General features: G+C 32.3%; 1 protein-coding gene across 4 annotated transcripts in view; it reads right to left on the bottom strand.

Annotated features, from left to right (window-relative positions):
- Positions 1-23883, bottom strand: part of fus (epithelial splicing regulatory protein fusilli) — a 152118-nt gene that overhangs the window by 27154 nt on the left and 101081 nt on the right. For all 4 annotated transcript variants that reach the window (XM_073992687.1, XM_073992685.1, XM_073992686.1 and 1 more), the window contains exons 4-10: positions 18538-18814; positions 18380-18469; positions 18246-18300; positions 2783-2893; positions 1539-1809; positions 1159-1473; positions 13-159 (exon numbers count right to left, since the gene is read on the bottom strand). In XM_073992687.1, coding sequence (XP_073848788.1) covers positions 13-159; positions 1159-1473; positions 1539-1809; positions 2783-2893; positions 18246-18300; positions 18380-18469; positions 18538-18814 — 1266 coding nt within the window. The remainder of the gene's footprint in view (positions 1-12; positions 160-1158; positions 1474-1538; positions 1810-2782; positions 2894-18245; positions 18301-18379; positions 18470-18537; positions 18815-23883) is intronic.

The raw sequence follows: 23883 nt of genomic DNA, 5'->3' as shown, positions 1-23883 counted from the left end.
TTCCAAACTTACCTGGGCATTTATCACCATGTGAACACCTTGGAAGATAATGTGCTTTGCAAAGTCATCCAAGAAGTGGAGAATATGTTCCACTAAGGCCTCATAGGGCAAACCGCGTAGGCGTATACAATTCTTGGTAGTGCCAGATGTAATCAAGTGCTAGAAGAGAATAAAATATGGAATGTGGTTAAAAAATAACTTAAAAAAGATAAAAGCCGTTGATTATTCACAAATTTCAGCTAAGTTGTTGGGCGCCATTTTAAATAGGGGATAAGTATCCGAAATATACACAAATTCTTACTAGTATTTAACGATTTAACCAAAGGGATTGTCCCAAGTAATTCACTTTTCTTCAGTTCTAGCATTCAAGTTGGGCTCCATTAGGAATATAAGAGTAGTTATAACTCATTAACTCTGACCAAACCTGACCAAATTATCTAATTTCAATTACCTACGTTAGGCGCCATTTGAAGGTCACATCAGCAGTCAAATTCTATTGTCAATTATTCATGGATTATGGGAAAATTTTGAAGAGATAACCCTTTGGATATCCCAACCATTTTACTGTAATGGAAGTATAGATTTCAGCAGCCAAGTTCGACGGCCATGTAGAATATTGGTCTCACAGTCCCGCTACAGAGACACAATATTCCAGAAGTTACGTTGGACGCAATTTTGAATATTGGCTACCTAGTAACATCTATCGCCAATTGTTCACCAATTATTAGGATTATTTTATGATTATAGCCCTAAGGATAGTCCTACTTCATTGGTTCTAATTGACCAATCCTGAACAAATTATCAAATCAAAAGAACCAAATGACAGTACCTAGGCAAGGAACCATTTTAAATAGTGGACACGGACCGAATTCTACTGCAATTATTCATGCTTCCAATCAATTCACTCTAAGACAAACAAAGTTGGACTCCATTTGGAATATTGGCTTCTTAGTTAAATTCTACTTTCAATAACACCTAGTTTCTAAAGAATATTTAACTGGACTATGCAAACCCATTCACGATAATGGAGGTACTTAACTGTAGAAGAAGGTGCCATTTTTTGAATATTGGGTTCCTAGTTACTGCCTCTGCCCCCTTTTTTGTTTTGCAATAAGGCCCCTTGACCAATTTTTGTTATGAAAAAAATATTTTACTCACCTGTGGCAATAAAGACAATTGCATTGGTGGCAATTGAGCAATTAGCGGTGGCTGATGATTCGGTTCATATGTCTTGGGATCCAAGGAGCGATTTAAAACCTGTTGCACCTCAGCCGTTGTTGATCTAAACAGCTCAATATAACGTTGACCAATCGATTCGCGGTGACGTGACAATGCCTTGGGTGCATCACTTTCGCTGGCAAATAAAACAAAGGCATCACCCGTGGCACGGCCATCGGGTTTCTTAACGAATAACACACCTTCGCTGTTGTCCAAGACATTGCATGGTTGGTCACCGGTTGTGAAAAAGTCCAACTGCAAAGAAAAGGAGAGTTTTAATAAAGCATTTAATCATAACTTAAAGAGTCGATTTTACTTACCACTTGTTTGGCTGTACAATCATAGGGCAAGCCACGCATGCGTATAATAACTTGAGCTCCCTTTGATAGGAATGCCTGGGCCTCATTGGAAGCTCCACCTGCAACAGAGAGAAAATCTTCTCCCGTTGCCCGATAGACTTCGATATAGCGATTGCCAATGTGGTGTTTGTGACGTTTTAGCGCCATGTCGCGATGTTCCTGGGATATGAAACGAATTAAAGCTTCACCGTTACGCCGACCCAGCGGTGAAAGGCATAAAGCGACGCCGCCTCTGTAAGTGCAAAAAAAAATTATTAGAAATGAATGAGCCAGAATAGTGACGCAAAATAAAGGAAGATGTATGGACTTTGCCTTTTCGACATTCTCAACGTTGGGCGCCATTAACGACAAAGTACGCTAACAGAAGTACAAAAATACGATTTTTTCTTAAATCTTGCCTTTAGCAATCGTGTGATATTTAATCATTTCATATCACTCACTTTCTCTGCTCCTACCTATTTCAAGATCAAAGTATATGAAATAAATATGGAAAACCTTTGAATTTGTTTTCTAATATCGAACAATCGAAGCAACACATGATAATTACCCAACAGGGCAGAAATGTAAAACCGATTCATTTGATTTTCATGCTGCTGATAAGTTGGCTAGGCTACTGTAGCTGATGAAAGAAAATCCCATTGAGAGAATATATTTGTTGTAACACTTATCACACTTTGGTATGTATAGTCCATCTATAACCATAACAAATTTTCAAATCGAATGAAAAAATTAAACACTGTTTTTTATCAGTGCGTAATGCGACCCATGGTGCACTGACTATTCGCCGTCGCATGGTCATTGGCTATTTTTTCAAGGAATAACTAACAGTGAGAGCATTAAATCTGTGGCGCTACAACGTGAGCATGGCAAACAAATGGTTGCGTTGTTACTAAAATCAATTTTCATTGGTATTGGAACGATTGGGAGTAGCAGCAGCAGCAGCGTGACTGAGGCTGCATCCGCAGTCTTTCATTATCATATAAAATGTAAATTCTACAGTTATACCTATACTCAGAATATATGTACATATATGTAAATATACATGTGTCTTCAAATTGGATTATCAGTGAAGAAAAATCGAATTGTAAAAAAAACTGATTATTTCTTTATATCAATCAATAGTTGCTACTGTTGTTGTCGTTGGTTGAGATTATTTCAGACGAATTGCTTTGTGCAACATCATTCAAATTAATTCTACTACTTACTTGGCAACGTTGAGACCACGAAAGAATTTTGCTATATCCTGATCACTACTCTGCCAGGGTAAGCCACGAGCTCTTACAATACAATTGCCATCAATTTCATCGTCAATTGAGCTGTAAAGAGAAGAAATAAAACAAAGAAAATGCTATAAGTCTTCATAATTTGCACATGCATACTGGTATTTTTGACAGATATTTCAAACAAGCATAAATCACGTTTCCTATTTTAAATAATAAAAAATATATACAATAACAGAAACAAAGAAAATGACAGAAGGCACTCCATTAAAAAAAATATTTAAACTTATTTTAAAGCTTCAATTCATTAAATGTTAACCTACAAATGCTAGCTTAGAAACTCAGAGGTCTTTAGTTCAGAATCGGTCAGATATATCCTCAAAAATTATTAGCCTATAGAGCTGGATATTCAACCAATATTCATTTGTTTACCAGGAAAATCGTGATTTCGACCCTTTGACTAAACTACATCAATTACAATTCCTGAGAAAATAATCTAACCCGAACAACCAAATGAGGTACCCACTCAAGGAGCTATTTTAAATTTTGAATCCGTAACAGAATTTCGTTTGAATATTTTACATTACGAATATTCCTACGCAATTCACTCCAACGGAAGTTAATCATTCCAGCGACCATGTTGGGCGCCAGTTAGAATTTTTTAGCCGAATTGCAACACAGAAGCATTCATGTTGTGAGCTAGTCCATTTGTCCAATAATTCAACTGAGAAACGTATCCAGGTACACAATGTGGAATATAGAGGGGCTCGTTTCACGATCGTGACACTAAACCTAAAAAGTGGTTATTACTTGGTCGTTACTTAATTGCTTATTTGTTGTTTATTGTCACGATCGTGACACGCGTCCATCTCTAGCGTTGAAGGCGGGCATGCTAACCATTGCACCAGGGTAGCACCAGAAATACTGTAGAAAATATAGCTACAGTTCAGAATCGGCAGAATGGGGGTATTGAAACCAGGATGATTGTAACTTCGAGCTACATCACGGGTTGTTAAACTGCTGGGACCAATATAGAGCTCGCAAATTATCGATGGTTCGACTATCGTTTTGATTGCTGTCGCGAAACAAAGGTTACTTCGGACACCAAAATAGTTTATTTGGGTTATCTGTACCTAATTATTTAAAATATAATTGCTCCTGAGTTCAATTTAAACAAAGCTTTACGACAGTGATCAAAACGATAGTCCGACTATCGATAGTTTGCCAGCTCTAGACCAATACTGAGTAAATATTCTAACTCGAAAAACCATACGAAGTACCTACTCAGGTAGCCATTTTAAATATTGGTTCGGAAATAGAATTTCGCTTGACAATGTTGTATTACGAATATTTTTAAGAAATTTACTTTAAAAGAGAAGCACGGTGCGCCTTAACTAAATTTAAATGAAAGGTGCCTACACCTGGGAAGTTTTTGCAGTTTCTGAAACTACAATGTTCATAGATGAGAAAAATTAAAAAAAAAAAAACAAAAAAATCGCCGGAGGGATTTTCAAAAAAAATCGCTGTCAAAGTTCACATTTTTAGGGCTTTTTAGGTTTTTACGATTTTTCTTGGAAACCGCAAGCCCTATCGAATGGGATTAAAGAAAATGTTGTAGCAGTGAAAATTCTCTACAAGATTGGCCTAAACGGTATTTTCGTAGGTTTTACCATTTTTGAGATATAGATGTTAAAATTGGGACAATGCACTATAGGTAATTTGCCCTGTTTTTCAGGCAAAAATGAATAACAGCGGAATTAAAGGATTTTTTAACTTTTTAAATAATTTATGTGTAAAAGTGAGAAAAAACAAAGATTTCTACAGATAAATTCGGATATAAAGAACAAAGGTTATAAGCAACTACGTACATAACCATTTTTATTAGTTTTCTAATACACAACAAACTGTTGAAAACGATCACGGTAGTAAGTAAAAAAAAATTTGTACCCGCGAGTAGATTTTCAAGCGAATTGTTACTACAGTTTTGTATATTTTTTTTTTGAATATACGTTAATAAAGACGAGTTTAGTACTCCCCTAAGCCGTATCAATGATTAATATGTAATAGAGAGATAAAATAAATCTTACTACTTCCGCACCGTTTATAGAAAACCACGGATATACCGAACAATTTGTCGCCATTACTTATTTTACTTGCAATGAAATTGTAAACAACAATATTTTTTACATTCATTATTTATTTCCTCAAACCAAACTTCCACAATTTTGAGACTTTTTATTGAGAAGTAATCTAATAAAATCTCATAAATATCAAAAAACGGGCAAAATCGGGTTTTGAAACCTAGCAATACCAATGCAGAAGACTTTCAGTAATGTGTTCTAGATGGCAAAATCACGGCCAATTTAGTACAAGTCTAAATGAAGTGAGTTTAAGAAAAATAAAATATTTATTTCTGACTTTTTTTGTTTTTTGGTCGCTACGCAAAATGTTTAAGCTATATTATATATTAAATAAATTCCTCTCGCAATTGCCAATCTATTGCATTTTACATATATTTATATTTGGTTTATTTTTCCGCGGTTTTAAATACATTGAAATATGCCTTACAATATATATTTTTTTAGTTCTTCTTCGAAATTCTCACTTTGACTGCAATTTAAACCGCGATAATGGCTCTATTTTGAAAAATGTCATTCATATTAATAAATTTTGACATGTTCTTTTTTCAATGCCAACTAAAAAATTGTTATTTTTAAAAGTTGCAAAATCGACTTTTTGCCTCAAAAACTGGGCAAATTACCTATAGTGCAATGTACTGACTGTATGGCCCCCTATAAAACAATGCCATGCAGGGTGCACCTTAACTAACTTTGAATGAAAATCGCTTACACCTGGGAAGTTTTCGCGGATTCTGAAACAGCAATGTTCATAGATGAGAAAAATCGCTATAGGGATTTTTAATTAAATCGCGGACAAAGTTCACATTTAGGTTTTTTGGCGATATTGCTCGGAAACCGCAAGTCCTATCGAAATGGGGCTAAAGAAAATTTTGTAGCTGTGAAAATTCTCCAGAGGATTGGCCGTTTTGATTTGTTCCCAGGTTTTACCAATTTTGAGATATAGAAGTTCAGGTCACATTTCTAGTTTTTTTTGTTAGGTTTTTACGATTTGCTTGAAAACGGTAAGTCTTATCGAAATGGGACTTGAGACTAGGTTGTACCATTTTTGAGATATATAAGTTTAAGTTGGGAAATTGCAGTCATGACCTTGTTTTATAAGGAGACGATACAAAATTCCAGTTATTGGGCGCCATTTTGAGAATATGGATTTAATATCAATTTAATTAATAAATTAATATCAATTATTCATAAATTTTTGAGGATATTTCCAGATTTCATCCCTAAACCTAGCCCTATACCACATCTACCTAAATAACCCGATTTCAGTTGGGCGCCGCTATTGAAAATTGGACTCATTTTCGAATTCATAGTTACTAGAGGGAGTATTAAAGAAGGTGACATGTAGGAAAAATAATTTTAACGATATTCCACTTAGAAGAAGGCACGTTGGGCGCCTCTTTTAAAAATGATATTCATATTAAGTTCATAGTTACGCACAGATAAAAAAACTATCATCCACCAACATTCCGAAGGAACAGGGAGATTCGACGAAGCTGGGTATTCAGTGTGTAGAAAGGGCATTCTAAACATTGCGCCACGGTAACATCCAGAAAAAAATGATTGATTGTTCTAGAGCGGGTTCAACTTGGAAGCAGTCACGTTGGGCGACACTACTTAAAATTGTCCTCTTAGTAAAATTTTTGCAATAACCTGCGCATGCTTACGAACCTTTGCACCACGGTAGCACCTGCAAATAACTTATTTAAGGAATTTCAACTTGAAATCAGTCATGTTACAACATTTTCTCCTAATCAATTTTTTTCAAATTCAGTATGGAAGGTAGGCATGCTAGCCATTGCACCACGGTAGCATCTAGAAATAATTTAGAAATTATTTTAGCCGAATTTCAACATCGAAGCAGTCGCGTTGGGCGCCACTATTAAAAATTATCCGCTTAGTCAGTTTTTTTTTCAAAAATTTAGGCTGAGAATCGCAGCCAGTCATTTAATGTGGAAGGCGGCCAATTAATTTAGCCGAAGTTCAACTCGGATTCATTACTTGGTTGAAAGAAAGTAAAAAAGAATCTGTCGCTTTCGCTGACTCAGCCTACTATCAATAACGTGATGGGGACATTACAATCATTAGGGCAGATTCCTAATTTTGAAAAGAATTAATTTTGGAAGGTGACAAAAGAAATATTTTATTGGATCACCACTTGGGTGGGAGCTCTTGACACATTATTCAGGAAAATATGGAGAATAAAATTATAATGTTGTAATAGAGACCACATAGACTACCTGCAATAAAACACTGGACTTAAATGCAGTGCGTCATTTTGGTGCTTTCTAGACTGGATTTAAGCGCATCATTTTGTGCTCCCCACTTTTAGAGCATTATTCTAGGAAATATCATCTCGCCCTTAAACTGCATTTGTATATAACATGCCTAAGGAAAAGAGATAGAACCATAGTTCCTTCTAGGGATATGTATAGAATCACTTTCTGACTCGATTAAGCATGTCCGCCCGTCCGTTCGCAACGTACAGGTCGCATTTATTGTTCGATTTGGCTGAACATTGGTGAAGATCATTTTTTTAGCCTAATGAGGAACGCTATTGCTTTGGTGAAAATCGGTTCAGATTTGGATATAGCTCCCACATATATTTTCGACCGATTTGAGATAGTTGATGCTCCAAACACGCTGTATCTGTCCAATTTTGATAAAATTTGGAATGTGTGATGGAATTAGGTCTATAGATAAATGTGCAAAATTATATCAAAATCGGATTCGGATATAGCTCCCATATACATTTTCGGCCGATTTTTAGTATTTGGTGCACGAAAGACGTTATATATGTCCGATCTCAATGAAATTTGGAATGTGTGATGGAATTTGGTCTATAAATAAGTGTGTCAAATTTTATCGAAATCGGTTCGGATTTGGATATAGCTCCCATATATATTTTCGCCCGATTTAAGGTATTTGATGCACCAAAGACGCTATGTATGTCTAATTTTGATGAAATTTGAAATGTGTGACGGTGTTTGGTCTAAAAATATATGTGCCAAATTATATCGTAATCTGTTCATATTTGGATTTAGCTCCCATATATATTTTACCTATTTACAGTGGTGTAGGGTATCATATAGTCGGCCCCGCCCTACTTTGATCCTTTCCTTACCGGTTTAACTTTGCAAACGATGTCCCCAGTTTCTGTCAAATCGAACTCAAAATTCGTATTGGGCTTATTAGAATATTAGTTGCTGCCGGCAGGGATTTTATAGCATTTAGGTCATTAGCTTTGGAGGTATGAACCTACCCCCGATATGCCGTCGAAATAAGTGCCGCGAGGACAACAATGTTTCAAAACGATACAAGAAATGTCTTAAAAACGCACTTCAACAAACATTTTTAAAGTTTTGTGTAAGAGGTACCCGAAGTAATGGACCGATATAGCACATATTCAAACCCGATATTGGTCCGGAAGAGATACTACGATGTTCAAAGTTTGGAGCAAATAGGTTACTTCATTCCCTCTACTAGAAACCGTAAGTTCGACGATTTTCTGCAAGTAAAAGTTAAGTACCTAGGTACAATTCTGGATTGTCAACTGCTATTGAAAATTAATTGCACTCTATTCTTGAAAGACCTCGATTGGAAAAAGCTGACGCCTGAGCCCATGAATTATACACTGGATGTATAACACTGTGATGCGGTAAATTCTATCTCACGGGCTTCTTGTATGGTGGCATTTCTAACGCTACAAATCAATCTGCAGCAGACTAGATAAGGAGCAAGCAACAAAATGGGAAATTTAGCGAGTACTCCTCACCTATCATGTGATTTGCAAATATTGTTGAGATGACTGGAACCGAATTAACCCTGCACGCAATACTAAAATTTCAGATTATGTAACTCAATATTAAATATAATGTAACGCGTACTGCTCTAAGGCAGTTTTGCAGCGATAGCACCTGTGGACTTGGATGTATACTAATTGACTTGGGAAAGAGCAATAAATTGGATCCTCGTGGGAAATCTATCTAGCAATTATACATCACCTGTCATGCGACTTGAACACATCGAGGTGGTTATCCCGAATAGAAATGACTGGAACCGAAGTAACCGTCCTGTAGACGGTCTGGCCTATTATGCAAGATGAAAGAAGGTACCTGTGCTGGAGTCTACTGTGAAAGGCTAGATTATGAACACTTGTACAGGTTGGAAAACGACTGTAGTGTATTCCAAGCTGAGATTTTTGCGACCAGGAAGGCAGCAGATTTGATAAAAAGTTTGGTGTTAAGACCTTTGAACTGATCTCAACATGAATAGCCAAGCGGCTCTTAAAGTCAGTAAATAATACGAGGCCGTCATTGAGTGTAGCAACAAAGCCTTGAAAAAACTTGCAAATGCTTTCCGTTTTCGTTGGATACCAGAACATTGCGACCATATGGGAAGCGAGAAAGCAGATGAACTTGCCAGATATGGGCCACAGATAACAGCTACCACTGACTCTGTAAAAAAAGCCTATATATCCTTTTGGGCAATTGAAACCTTCCCTCATAAAAGAGCCAAAGAACCGGGCAGAGTAATACTAGAACGTTTACCAGCAATGGAAAAGATGACGGCGTTGATTACTGCCGACTCTGTGGTGATGAAAAGGTACTGCAATTACACAAATACTGTTGCCCAATGTTATCCCGCAAGCGACATATCATCTCAGGTCTTTAGTTTCCTTAAATTCTCAGCTTTTCCTCAAACTTGGACAGATTTTTTACATCCAACTTGAGCTGAAAATGTCGATAAAAACTTCAACATACCTGAAATCGAGCGATATCGTTATATGGGAGCAATTCAAAACATGAGCTTATGTCACAATTGTTGGCGGAGAAGATTTTTGAAAACTTTAAATCCTGAATTAAGAACTATTTATAATTTGGTACGAAATCAGGTGGTATCGTCATATAGTGGCCAGTCCAAACCGTAGACTCAAGTCCACAAGTCGTTATATGGGAGCTACTTCAAAGCGTGGATTTAGGCCAATAATTTTGGTGGAGAAGTTTTTGAACCTTAAACGCCAAATCACATCTAATTTGGTGAAAATTCATAGCTAAAAACTTTAAATGAAAGGAGATAAGAAAAAACCAAAAACAAAAAAAAACGCTGGAGGGATTTTTAAATAAATAGCGGTCAAAGTTCACATTTTTAGGTTTTCAGGATTTTGCATGGAAACCGCAAGACCTATCAAAATGGGACTGAAGAAAATGTTATAGTAGTGAAAATCTTCTACAGCATTTTCTTTAATCCCATTTCCATAGGACTTGCCGTTTCCAATCAAAATCCTGAAAACCTAAAATAAACCTAAAAATGTGAACTTTGACGGCGATTTATTAAAAAATCCCTCCAGCGATTTTTTCTTGTTTTTAGATTTTTCTTATCTATAAACATTGCTGTTTCAGAATCAGCAATAAAATTTGCAGGTGTAAGCGGTTTTCATTTAAAGTCAGTTAAGGACACCGTACAGGGAAGGCATTGTTTATAAGGAGGCAACACAGTCAGTGCATTGTCCCAATTTAAACTTCTATATCTAAAAAATGGTAAAACCTAGAAAAAATTCGTGAAGGTCAGTCTTGTCGAGAATTTTCACTGCTACAACATTTTCTTTAGACCCATTACGATAGGACTTGCCGTTTCCAAGCAAAACCGTGAAAACCTAAAATAACCCTAAAAATGTGAACTTTGACCGCGATTTTTTTTTTTATTTTTTCATCTATAAACATTGTAGTTTAAAAATCTGCAGAAACTTCCCATGTGTAAGCACCTTTCATTAAATGTTAGTTAAGGAGCAACGTGACCAGGAAGTATCGTGCTATAGTGGGCTATACCAAAATTATCAAATCTATTATCAAAATTTTTGGTAGTGAAGTTTCTTTATCCCTGCTAACTAAGTTATGACTATTTCAGTTTAAAAAATTTAACTAAAAACTCCAAAATGCCTGAATCGAGCGGCACCGTTAGATGGGGGCTATTCCCATCTTCGAACTTGACTTGCCAGCAAACAAAACACGCAACTGTGCAACATATTAGCGCCCTATCTAAATTTGTTTGGATACCAGAGTGTTTACCACAGACAGATGGACGGACATGAATATACCGACTCAGAATTACAAGCTGATACCTCATCGTGTCGCAAATGATTGTTTTAATGCATTATAAACGGTAAAACGAACTTACTAAAAGGGATTGTATAAAAAGAAGGCATTAACGGACGACAATGAATGGAGAATAGGTTCCTCAGACAATTTTAGAAAAGGAAGCCATAATTTTTACAATATAATACCAATTTCATTACAAAAAACTACAAGAAACGTTATCCGTAAGTACTCCTTGTTTATTGTTGTTGTTATAGTTTCATATATAGCTCTCATATAATAGGGAACATAAAAATAGTCCCATAAAACATTTTCTTAAATAAACATCAAAATAACCAAATTACCAACCCACACTCACTTTTTTTTCTCAAAGTCGCATTAAACAGCAAACAACAGCAATCCGAACGAACTGAAAAAAATGCTTTGTAAGCTAGATTTGTGCTTGCTGCATTTTATTTATATTAACAAAAATATTTTATAACTTTTTGTTTGATTGTTGCATTTTCTGCTCTTTGCTCTGTTCGATGTAGTATTCTTAACAAGAATTTTCAAAAGTATTTCGAGACATTGTCACCGACAGACATTTAAAACGAAAATTATTTATTTTTAATTGTTGTTGTTGTTTATTTTTAATGGTTAATGGAAGGTATTTCGTTTTTTTTTTTTTGTTTCGCGTTTTTTGTCTTAGCGGCTGATCCGATAACAAATAATCTGTTTTGGTTTGATTATTTATTTTTGTTGTTGTTGTACGACTTTTAATTAAATTTTAGTTGAGCTTTAATCCCATAGAAAACAAGAGCAACTCAAAACTGTTGACGTCTAGTCGGGTTTCAATAAAAATTGCTACTGTTGTACGAAGAAGTCTTGTTTAAACAGAGAACCATAATTTTTCAAAATCAATAGCCGAATTATAGCTCCATCCCTCCAACATTCGTTATTCGAATTTCGAAATTCTAGTTCGAGTGAAATTCTCAGCAAAAAGAAATACACAAGATTTGACTTATTCTCCTTTGCTCTCTTCGGGCTATACTCTTTTTTCTTTTGAGAATATTTTGAGAAATGTATTTTGAGTGATCTTTAAGTGTCAAATTATTTCAATTTTTTTGGTTTATTTGTAGTTCAGGGGTTTGTTTACATTTTTTACTGCCAGCTGATAATCATCGCTTGAAACACACACACACACACACACACAAGTGGTTTGTTTGGCGTTCCGCTTTGCTATTTGACTTAGTTTCTAGCCACTTTATGAGGACAGACAGTCAGTCAGTCAGTGATACACATTTAGTTTGCCGGTCACACATGCCGTGACAGAAGGAGTCATCGAATCACCATGCACCAATTCATTGGTGTTTGATGATAGGGTTTTCTTTTAGAATTCTTCTTCTTTCTTCCACTTCTTGTGTAAGAAGATATCGTTTTAGTTTAAAAGATTATCTTTTTGGGATAAATATTGGATTTGAAGTGTCATTCTTATCAGCTCTCAGGTTATTTGGTGTCATTATATTTTGTGATAAATATTTTCTTCATGTATAGGCAATAAATTTTATGATTTGGAGACATTGTTTTGGTTGTGGGGAGAAAGGGTGTTTTGAGTGGATTTACATAGGGGATTACATGACACATTTTAAAATGATCGCATTTTGTTAGTGAGAAAGGGTTGGAAAATTGGAATTGTTTTACATCTGTAAATTTCGACATTTTTTCAACAAAATTTCTATGACATTTAGAAATGAAAAATCTAAAAATCAAAGTCGGCTATAGCTTGGAGTGAAAAACGAAAAGTCGATTTTTAATCCTCGACCAACCATTTTCATACCTTTTTATTTACGATATTTATAAGACCTAAGAAACGGGTGAAGGTGATGTGCTGTTAAAATATGTATCCACCAATCTGAAGCATATGTCGGCGACCCTTGCCAATGTTTCCCTTCAATATTTCCTAAAAATCAAATCTGATGGTAAAAAATTTAAATTGGCGGAAAAAAACTGTTGTCATCTGTGGGGAACTACCTTTAAAACGCGTGAAATTTAGTAAGCTTACTATAAAAACCCAAAAAATATCCTAACATAGAAAAAACAAGTAAGAAAGGGGTTAAGTTCGGCCGGGCCGAATAACACTATGAACCGAAATTTTGGGGGGTGAAAAATTCTTTTTGTGGGTGAAAGCCCTTGATGAGTATATACAGAACCCCAAAGGGGAGATACGCCGTGAGTCGAACTTTTGAGTTATGGAGTGATGAATTATTCACTAGAGACCCTATAAGCTATCAGAAATTAGCGTTATATCTTTGTTTGCTGTTGTTTTGGCTAATTTTTGATATGACATGTCTTCATTCAAATCTAATAAGGATCTTTTTCGTAGAAAATTTCGACCTTCTAACTGTCCTTTTCGTCCCTTATTTCAAGAACCGCAATAAAAGTACCACAAGATGACATTTTTCAGCTTCAACATGTTGTCGCTCAGAAAGTTTTAGGTAAGGCTCTCATTGACAACTAATCGATATCGTCGCGTTTTCATGGTCCTTTTTGCTCTTTTAGTTTCAGCTTACAAAGATATAACGGTGATGGCTTATAAGATCTCCAGTGAAAAATTCATAACGCCATAACTCAAAAGTTCGACACAAGGCTGATCTGCCCTTTGGGGTTCAGCACATACTCCTCAAGGGCTTTCACCCCCAAAAGAAATTTTCCAACCCCCAGACCTCGAGCTCCATTTTGTTGGACAGTGTAATATATACCTTCCACCACCACCACTGTATTGAAGTAAATATGAACAATTTGTAGCTACTAAGCTCTTTCTCTACGTCAAGTATAACATCTTAACTGATGATAATCTTTTTATATTGATAATTTTCTGTGTGAAGGTTTTCTACCCACAGAGATTCCAAAATCCCACTTTTGTCATGTGGAAAGTTACCCCCAAAGAGGACTAAATATTAAATTTCAGCCATTTTGGGGGGATATTGAAGGCCAGAACCTTCAAAATGCCGAAAATCGGAAGGTACAGTTCAATGGGGACTATATAAAGACGTGGACCAACATTTTCAGGATATAGTTTTACACCCCTAAAGAAGATTAAATATACAATTTTAGCCATTTTGGGGGGATCTTGAAGACACAACCTTCAAAATATCGAAAATCGGAAGGCACCGTTCAATGGGGACTATATGAGGACGTGGGCCTATACCGAAAAATTTCAGTTGAAAAGTTACCCCCCAAAGAGGACTAAATATTAAATTTCAGCCATTTCAGTGGTATATTGAGGCTAAACTCGGAAGGTATCGTTCTATGGAGGCTATATGAAGACGTTGACCTATACCGACAAATTTCAAGTGGAAAGTTGTATACCCCCAGCGAAGACTAAATAGCAAATTTCAGCTGTTTCAATGGTATATTGAGGCCACAAACTTCAAAATATCGAATATCGGGGGATACCGATCTATGGGGTTACGAGAAGACGAGAACCTATACCGACAAATTTCGAGAGAAAAGTTGTATATCCCCAACGAAGACTTGATACCAAATTTCCCCATTTAGGTGGGATATTGTATCTAAATCCTTCAAAATATCGAAAATCGGGATGTACCGTTCTATGGGGGCGATATGAAGACGTTGACCTGTACCGACAAATTTCAAGTGGAAAATTGTATACCCCCAACGAAGTCTAAGTACCAAGCTTCAGCCATTTCGGTGGGATATTGAGTATAAAACGTTCAAAATACCGATAATCGGGTGATACTATTCTATGGGGGCAATATCAAAACGTGGACCGTTATAGCCCTTTTGCAATACCAAATATCCTACCAAATCACACAATTTGGGATATTTAAATGGTGTTAGGTAATTATTGCCAACCGAGTTTGGTTTACTTTAAAATTTGTCTTCACTGAATAGAAAATATTCTAAAAAACAATTCAGAGCATAGATCCTTTAAATAAAAAAATGAAAAAAATGAGATTTTTTATTTTTAGTATAGTGTCATTGATGTAACATAAATTTTACAAATTGAACGTTTCGACTGAGGATATGTTTATCTTATTACACGGTTCTGCAAATGAGTATATCACCTAAAAGCATCTGGTGCAACTATGATTTGTTTTAGGTACTCGTACGTAACGATGTCCTGAGAAAACTGCTCAAATTTGACAATTTTTTCTATAAAATGTGAATAAAATTCTCAAGAATAGTCATAAAACTATTAAAAGCAACTTTTCTTAGTATTGGTGAACCCATTTTGGGATAAACGAAACCAAATTTTCAAAAATATAGATATATGAATATTCCAATGACTTTCTGAAAAAGTCGCATATCTCGCAAACCTGCGCGAACCTGCATCTAATTTTTGGTTTGTCTATAGAAAAATACCCTACATCTCAGAAAATGTGCGATTTATACTGCAATTTACCACAAAACAATAAAAAACCACCAAAACTTATAAAAAAATAATTTAGTAGACTTTTAAAAAAGCACTTTTTTGGGGAACAGTAGCAACCAAACTAAATTAGATATTACAATGCTATAAACGCCAAATAATCAAAAAATTGTCGAGAATTATAACAGCAATAAAAACTATAGTCAACTAACGTACAATTTGTTTGTATCACTATATTACTTAAGCAAAGTTAGAAGCAATTTTTTAAGAAAATAAATATTGTAAAACGGATGTGCAACTTTTAAGTGCATTTCTAGTTGTTTCGCATTTGAGGCATTAGTCATGGGAAACTTAGCAATAGAATTCAACAAGAATCTCATTAGTTTTATGTACTTTAATTTTTGAGTAAAGTTCCACTAAAGTTCCCATATTTCGCACTGTGCACCGTTGGGATTGTGTTCATGGTTGCCGTGATCGAGGAGACATGGCTCACCTCACCTGTAGCGATGGTTACAACGTTCTGTGGAGGGATCGTACAAGAAGGGGATGACGAAGACATACCTTCCTTATACACCAAACTCTCCATAATTTCACGTTTTAAAATAGCCCCCATATAAAGGTACAACCCGATTTCAGGTATTTTTATGTTTTTTTGCTAAATTTTTTGGGCGAATTAGCTGAAATTCCGCATTTGGGGTTAGGTTAGTAGACAGAAAACTCCTATATGAAAAATGCCTTTTTTGGTATAACAGTACCACCCGGTTTTTTGGGGATTTAGCTACATTTTTTGACCGAACTACATGTTATTTCACGTTTGGGTTTCCCAGAGGTCACACAAAAAGCTCCACTAAAAACTGTCGACATAGGTCCATGTTTTGGTATAGCCACCATATAACGGTACCAGCCGATTTTCGGTATTTTGTGGATTTTAGCTTAAATTTTTGACCGAACTACCTGTAATTTCACAGTTGAGGCTCCTAGTAATCACAAGCCACCTCCACCAAAAACTGTCAACATAGGTCCCTGTTTTGGTATAGCCCCCATATTACGGAACCTCCCGATTTTCGGTATATTGGGGATTTCGCTAAATTTTTAGACCGAACTACATGCAATTGAACATTTGAGGTTCCCAGTGGTCACAAAACATCTCCTTTGGTAAAGACCCCACCCAACGGTACATCCCGATTTTTGGTATTTTGATGATTTTAGCTACAATTTTTGACCGAGCTACCTGTAATTTGACTGTTGAGGTTCCTAGTAATCGCAAAACATTTCCACTATAAACTGTCAGCATATGCCCATGTTTTGGTATAGCCCCCATATAACTGTGCCTCCCCATTTTCGTTATTTTTGACCGAACTATCTGCAATTCGAAAAACTGTCCACCTAGGTCCATGTTTTTGTAGAGTCCTCCAATAACGGTACCTTCCGATTTTCAATTTCTTTGATTTTAGCAACAATTTTTGACCCAAATATCTGCAATTAGACATTTGAGGTTCCCAGTGGTCACAAAACTTCTCAATCAAAAACATAAGTCCACACTTTGATATAGCCCCATATACCTAGCAAAAAAGTCCTCCCCTACTAACCCATTATTTTAACAAAGGCATGTCGCACTGAATAACTAGTTATTCTATGACCAATATAACCACTAGAATAACTAGTTATTTCATGGCCACTGGAAGTTGAAAAATAAGCTATAAGTTAAAAAATTATATTTTCTATTTTAAGAACAGTCGAGGTGGAATTTGTTTTCAATTTCAACACACTTCATATTTTTTTATTTTATTTTTTTTTTACTTCGCCCTCTCCCGGATTTGAACACACGAACTTCTGCTTTGTAGCCCAACACACTACACACTCGGCCACACACACAAAGATTAAGGGTTGTTTAATGACTTACATGTGCTTACATGTGCACCACAATTGTTCAATGTTTTATTAACAAAAAAAAGCCGGCGGTGAGCGTTGAACACACAATCCTCGGATTTGTAGTCGGTCACACAAGCTCTGTGCCACCGTACTCATTACTTAGTAATGAGTAATATAAGTAGTTATTTTTGTATAAATTTTTTTTGTAATGGGTTACATAATGACTAATGTATCCAAATTTTTGCAGGGAAGGTTCCCGACCGATTGAATAAATTTTGTATGCTTTTTTACCTTATTAAGGTGGTATCAAAATATCTCCGTCTAAAATTGTGGACAGGAAAGAAAATAATTATTCCGTTTTAGTTCAGAATATTTTATTGTGGAGGGAATAAAAAGTTCGACCCGAACTTAAAGCTTTTTTACTTGTTAAAGTTAAAGCTGACCAGTCGTTTTTTTATTTTTTAGTATTCAGACCATTATTTTAGAAATTATGGAGTTTTTTACGAACAAATATATAGTTTTGATCAAGATCACCAGGACTACCCTCGGTATACGTCCTCAAACAGCCCTTAAAGTGCACTAAACCGAACATGTTTGAGCTTTTGCAAGAGTGGTTGGTGTGTGCCCAAGAAAGAGACCGATCAAAACAATATTCGACTTAAGTTTGGAAGATACATATATTACGAGGTGCAAAGTTTGAAGAAAAAAGCTTTTTTACTTTAAAGAATTATAGTACACACAACCCAGAAGTGCGTTCACAAAAATATTTATATTTAGTTACTGCCCTAATAGTCGTAGTTGCCTTTTTTGAAATCTTAATAAAAAATTTTATTAACAAATCTTAATTAAATATCTCAACAAATATTAGATAATAAATATTTTTATTGGCCACTGCCCACAGTAGTCAAATGATTGTCAGCTTTTAATATGTCTCATTAAAATCTTATAACAGACGATTTTTTATCACTTACCAAATTCCAGGTTCTAAAACTAAACTAACAGTTTCGCTGGCTGTGAATTTATGACCTAAAATAATAACAAATAAATAATAATAAACAATTTACCATAGAAATAATAATATGCAATAAAATAACCAAATGTTTACCTGATCTGAGTAAATGTTGAATAACTGAGACCATGTCACGAGATTCACGTATATAGAAATCTGTTTCTTCAACCGATGTAAGGTTCAGTTCTAAAAGAGACAAAGGAAAAACAATTAAATAAATTATATAACAGGAGTTTGAAAATGATTCAATTTACCACTCATTATTTCACCAATGCTTTGTACAATTGGCACCACAGGCATTTGTAGCATTTTCTTGACATCTTTGACTGGCACCAAAGCCCTGGATAAATCACCCGATTTGTAGTTGTTGTATTCTTTGCGTAAATCACTGAATTTGTTGTAGTACAAAGGCAGTTCAATATCCTTGACACACGCCTCACGATGCAAACACTGACGCAGGGGCAATTGACCATCGGTAATGATTTTGAAATCTGTATCCACCAAGGACAAAGAACGTAGGTATTCATCGAACTGTAAAAAAGGAAAAATAAATATAAACAGATGTTCTAAGCAATGTAATAAATCAATTTAGGTTTCTGTAATATTTAATATCTCTCAAGTGTTTTAAAACACACATTTAGAGATGTTTTGTTTGTTTAAAAATAAAAAATAGGTTTGTTCGTTTGATGATTTGTTTGCTTTTTATGGTGTTAGCTTTTTGTCATTAAAAAACTTGCAAAAAGTTGTCATATTTTTACATTTTTGTTTACCGAAGTACTTCAACTATTTTTCTTTTGTTTTAATAATCTCTCAAGAGATTTCCCATTTTAAATCCCAAACATGTTTACTAATATTTTTTGTCACTTTGTGTAAACTTGAGATATGCAATAATCCTAAAAGTAGGCAATAAATATTTGATATACAATTCAGAGCAATGTCCTCAATACTAGTTTGACACTCAATAGGCATTTCCAGCTACATATACATATATCTTTCATAATATCATAAATAGGAACAGTGACCCATGATATTTGTATCACATTGGGTAAAAGAAAAATAATTTGACGCTTACTCGGCAAAGCTTGAGATCCGCCGGCGTTAAACATAATACTTTGTGTTACGACAACCGCTTGGAAAACCATTAGGAAAATAATATTCCACACATGTTATCTTTAGCAAATCACTTAACTGCGATCAGCGATTAATTTGTTTACACCTTAAGATGATATTAAATATTTAAAAATTTTAAATATGCACTTATCTTGATACAGTCAGTCAGTCTATGCAAAAACAACAAAAATCATGCATCAAATGCCCAAAGTGAGAAAATAGTCGCCAATTGCAAAAATGCTCATCCGCATTGTATCTACAATTACAAAGGCGAATAAATGAAGCGCGAAATATGTAATTGCAACAACAACCTTGACATCATAATTCTAAAAAGCTACGTGTATAATACAAACTTTGAAATCGATGTGGAGTGTAGCATAAGTACTTAGGGTTGGAAATGTAAATAATGATGTGCATTACAAACAAATAAACGCTTTAGAAACTCCATAAATGTTATATAGAGAGCTGCTGCTCAGCTCTACTATACAACTATCGCTAATCAATTAGAGAATATAAGTTTCTTATTTGCCTAGTTGTTATTTTGCTAAAAATTAAGGTGAAGATTTCATTCCATATTTTACATGCAAAATAGAAACAACGGAAAAATATACCTAGCTCTTCAAACATGTTAAAATTAACTTTGTTTATCCATACTTGAAGCTGTATTTGTTTGTTGATGTTTTTTAAGTACACTTGCGCATCATTTCAAAGCGTGCACTTAGCACATGCTGAACATGAAAGGGATATTAGCCTTATTTATAATATGATTTAATTTGGGAATTTTTAAAATGATATTTTTTAAATATAATATTTTTTAAGGACCACAAGACCAAAACATATTTTCAAGGACCACATCGTGTTAAAAAATATTTTTCAATAATCGTGGATTTTTTTAAATATCTTTCCAATAAACTTCGATTTTTTAAAAAATATTTCTTCAATAATCGTGGATTTTTTTAAAAAATATTTTTTTATAATCGTGTATTTAAAAAAAATATTTTTTTCAATAATCGTGTATTTAAAAAAAAATATTTTTTTCAATAATCGTGGATTAAAAAAAAAAATATTTTTTTAATAATCGTGGATTTTTAACTATATATTTCTTCAATAATCGTGGATTTAAAAAAAATATTTTTTCAAGAATCGTGGATTTTAAAAAAATATTTTTTCAATAATCGTGGATTTTAAAAAAATATTTTTTCAATAATCGTGTATTTTAAAAAAATATTTTTTCAATAATCGGGAATTTAAAAAAATATTTTTTCAATAATCGTGGATTTTAAAAAAAATATTTTTTCAACAATCGTGGATTTTAAAAAATATTTTTTCAATAATCGTGGATTTTAAAAAAAATATTTTTTCAATAATCGTGGATTTTAAAAAAATATTTTTTCAACAATCGTGGATTTTAAAAAAATATTTTTTATTTTTTGTGTGTTTTTTTTTTTTTTTTTTTTTTTGTGAAAATATTTTCTTCCGTAATTGTGGATTTAAAAAAAATACTTGCAAATAATTTCAGATCATCAAGCTTAACTCTAAACGAGAAAATTAACAAAAATCATTAAAAATGATCTTCGCCCTAAAAAGGCAAAATTTCAAAAAACTTCTTCTTTAATTGTAGATTTTTTAAGATATTTTTTTCAGTAATTGTGGATTTTTTTAAATAATTTTTATATAATTGTGGATTTCTAGAAAAAAATTCAATAATTGTGTTTTTTAATATATTTCCAAAATAGTGATAATCGTGGGTTATTTAATAAACGTAACTTTTTTAAATATTTGTCAAAAATCGTGGATTTGTTTAAAAACAACTTTTCAACAATTTTGAATTTTTTAAAAAATATTTTTTAGTTTTTTTTTTTAAGATATGTTTTTCTGTAATTGTGCATTTTTAAAAAATACTTTTTACATAATCGTGGATTTCAAATTTCAAAATTGTATTTTTTAATATATTTCCAAAATAGTGATAATCGTGGGTTATTTAAAAACTATATTGTTAATAATCGTGCACATTTTAACAAATAATTTTCAATAATCGTAGATTTTTTTTAATAATCGTATATTTTTAAAAAATATTTTCCAATAATCGTGGAATTTTTTAAAAATATCTTTTCAGTAATCGTGGATTTTTCTAAAAATATCTTTTCAGTAACCGTGGATAATCGTGGGTTATTTAAAAACTATATTGTTAATAATCGTGCACATTTTAACAAATAATTTTCAATAATCGTAAATTTTTTTTTTAATAATCGTATATTTTTAAAAAATATTTTTCAATTATCATGGATTTTTAAAAAATATTTTTTAGTAATCGTGGATTTTTTACAAATATCTTTTCAGTAAGCGTGGATTTTTTTAAAAAATATTTTTTTTGGATTTTTAAGATATGTTTTCAGTAAATTGGGATTTTTAAGATATGTTTTTTAATAATCGGGGATTTTTAAAAAATATTTTTTTGGATTTTTAAGATATGTTTTCAGTAAATTGGGATTTTTAAGATATGTTTTTTAATAATCGGGGATTTTTAAAAAATATTTTTCAATTATCATGGATTTTTAAAAATATTTTTTAATAATCGTGGATTTTTTTAAAAAATATTTTTTTTTTTTTGGTTTTTTAAGATATGTTTTTTAGTAAATTTGGATTTTTAAGACACGTTTTTTAATAATCGTGGATTTTTAAAAAATATTTTTCAATTATCGTGGATTTTTAAAAAATATTTTTCAATTATCGTGGATTTTTAAAAAATATTTTTTAAAAATCGTGGATTTTTAACAAAATATTTTTTTAATAATCGTGGATTTTTTTAAAAATATTTTTTTAATAATCGTGGATTTTTTTTTAAAAAATATTTTTTTAATAATCGTGGATTTTTTTTTAAAAAATATTTTTTTAATAATCGTGGATTTTTTAAAAAATATTTTTTTAATAATCGTGGATTTTTTAAAAAATATTTTTTAATAATCGTGATTTTTTTTAAAAAATATTTTTTATAATCGTGGATTTTTTTAAAAAAATATTTTTTAATAATCGTGGATTTTTTAAAAAATATTTTTCAATAATCGTGGATTTTTTAAAAAATCTTTTTTAATAATCGTGGATTTTTTAAAAAATATTTTTTAATAATCGTGGATTTTTTAAAAAATATTTTTTAATAATCGTGGATTTTTTAAAAAATATTTTTTAATTATAGTGGATTTTTTAAAAAATATTTATTAACAATCGTGGATTTTTTAAAAAATATTTTTTAATAATCGTGGATTTTTTAAAAAATTATACTTTCAATAATAGTAAACTAAAAAAAAAATCTATAATCGTAGATTTTTAAAAAATGTGTTCAATAATCGTGGATTTTTTTAAAAAAATGAACTAAATAACCAAAATAATCAAATATCTGGATTTTTATTAAAAAATATCTTTATAATAAATATAGTTTTTTTAAAAAATATTTTTTCAATAATTGTGAATCTTTTAAAAAATATTTTTTCAATAAACGCGATATTAAAAAAGAAAACATTTTTAATAATCGTGAATTTAAAAGAAAAAAATATATTTTCAATAGTCGTGAACTTTAAAAAATATTTTTTCAATAAACGCGGAATTTAAAAAATTTTTTTTAGTAATAGTGAATATTTGTAAACGCGGAATTTAAAAAAAAAATATTTTTTCAGTAATCGTGAATGTTTTAAAATTTTTGTTTAGTAATCGTGAATTTTTAAAAAATATTTTTTCAATAATCGTGATTTTTTTAAAAAACATTTTTTCAATAAAAATATGTTTTCAATAATCGTGAATTCTTAAAAAAAATTGTTTTCAATAAAAGTGGATTAAAAAAATTTCCAATAACAGTGAAATTTTTAAAAAAATATTTTTTCCAATAATAGTGATTTTTTTAAAAAATATTTTTTTTTCAATAATCTTGTATTTTTATAATAATATTTTTTCAAAAAAGTACTTTTTCAAAAATCGCAATTTTTATATTTTTTCAATAATCGTGAATATTTAAAAATAATTTTTTCAATAATCGCAGATTTTTTAAAAAATATTTTTTTAATAATCGTGGATTTTTTAACAAATATTTTTAAAATAACTGCAGATTTTTTTAAATATTTGTTTCTATATTTGTGGATTTTTTTAAAAAATATTTTTTTTCAATAATCATGAATTTGTTAAAAAATATTTTTTCAATAAATGTGGATTTTTCAAAAATTTTTTTTCAATAATCGGGCATTTTTTTTTAAACAACATTTTTTTCAATAATCGTGAATTCATAAACGTTTTTGCAATAATAGTAAACTTAAAAAAATGTTTTTTTCAATACCCGCGAATTTTTTAAGAAATATTTTTTCAATAATCGAGGACTTTTATTATAATAGTTTTTCAAGGACCACCAGGATTTTATAATAATTGACTTTCAGGGACCACCAGGCCGATAAACGTGCATTTTTATAATATTATAATACAATAAAAATAAATATAAATAATAAAAT

The sequence above is a fragment of the Musca autumnalis genome, unplaced genomic scaffold (genome assembly GCF_047663935.1).
Source record: "Musca autumnalis isolate F117 unplaced genomic scaffold, ASM4766393v1 scaffold_5, whole genome shotgun sequence".
NCBI classification, from domain to species: domain Eukaryota; kingdom Metazoa; phylum Arthropoda; class Insecta; order Diptera; family Muscidae; genus Musca; species Musca autumnalis.
The sequence above is the reverse complement of the archived record's forward strand: the minus strand, read 5'-3'. Positions and strand labels throughout refer to the sequence as shown.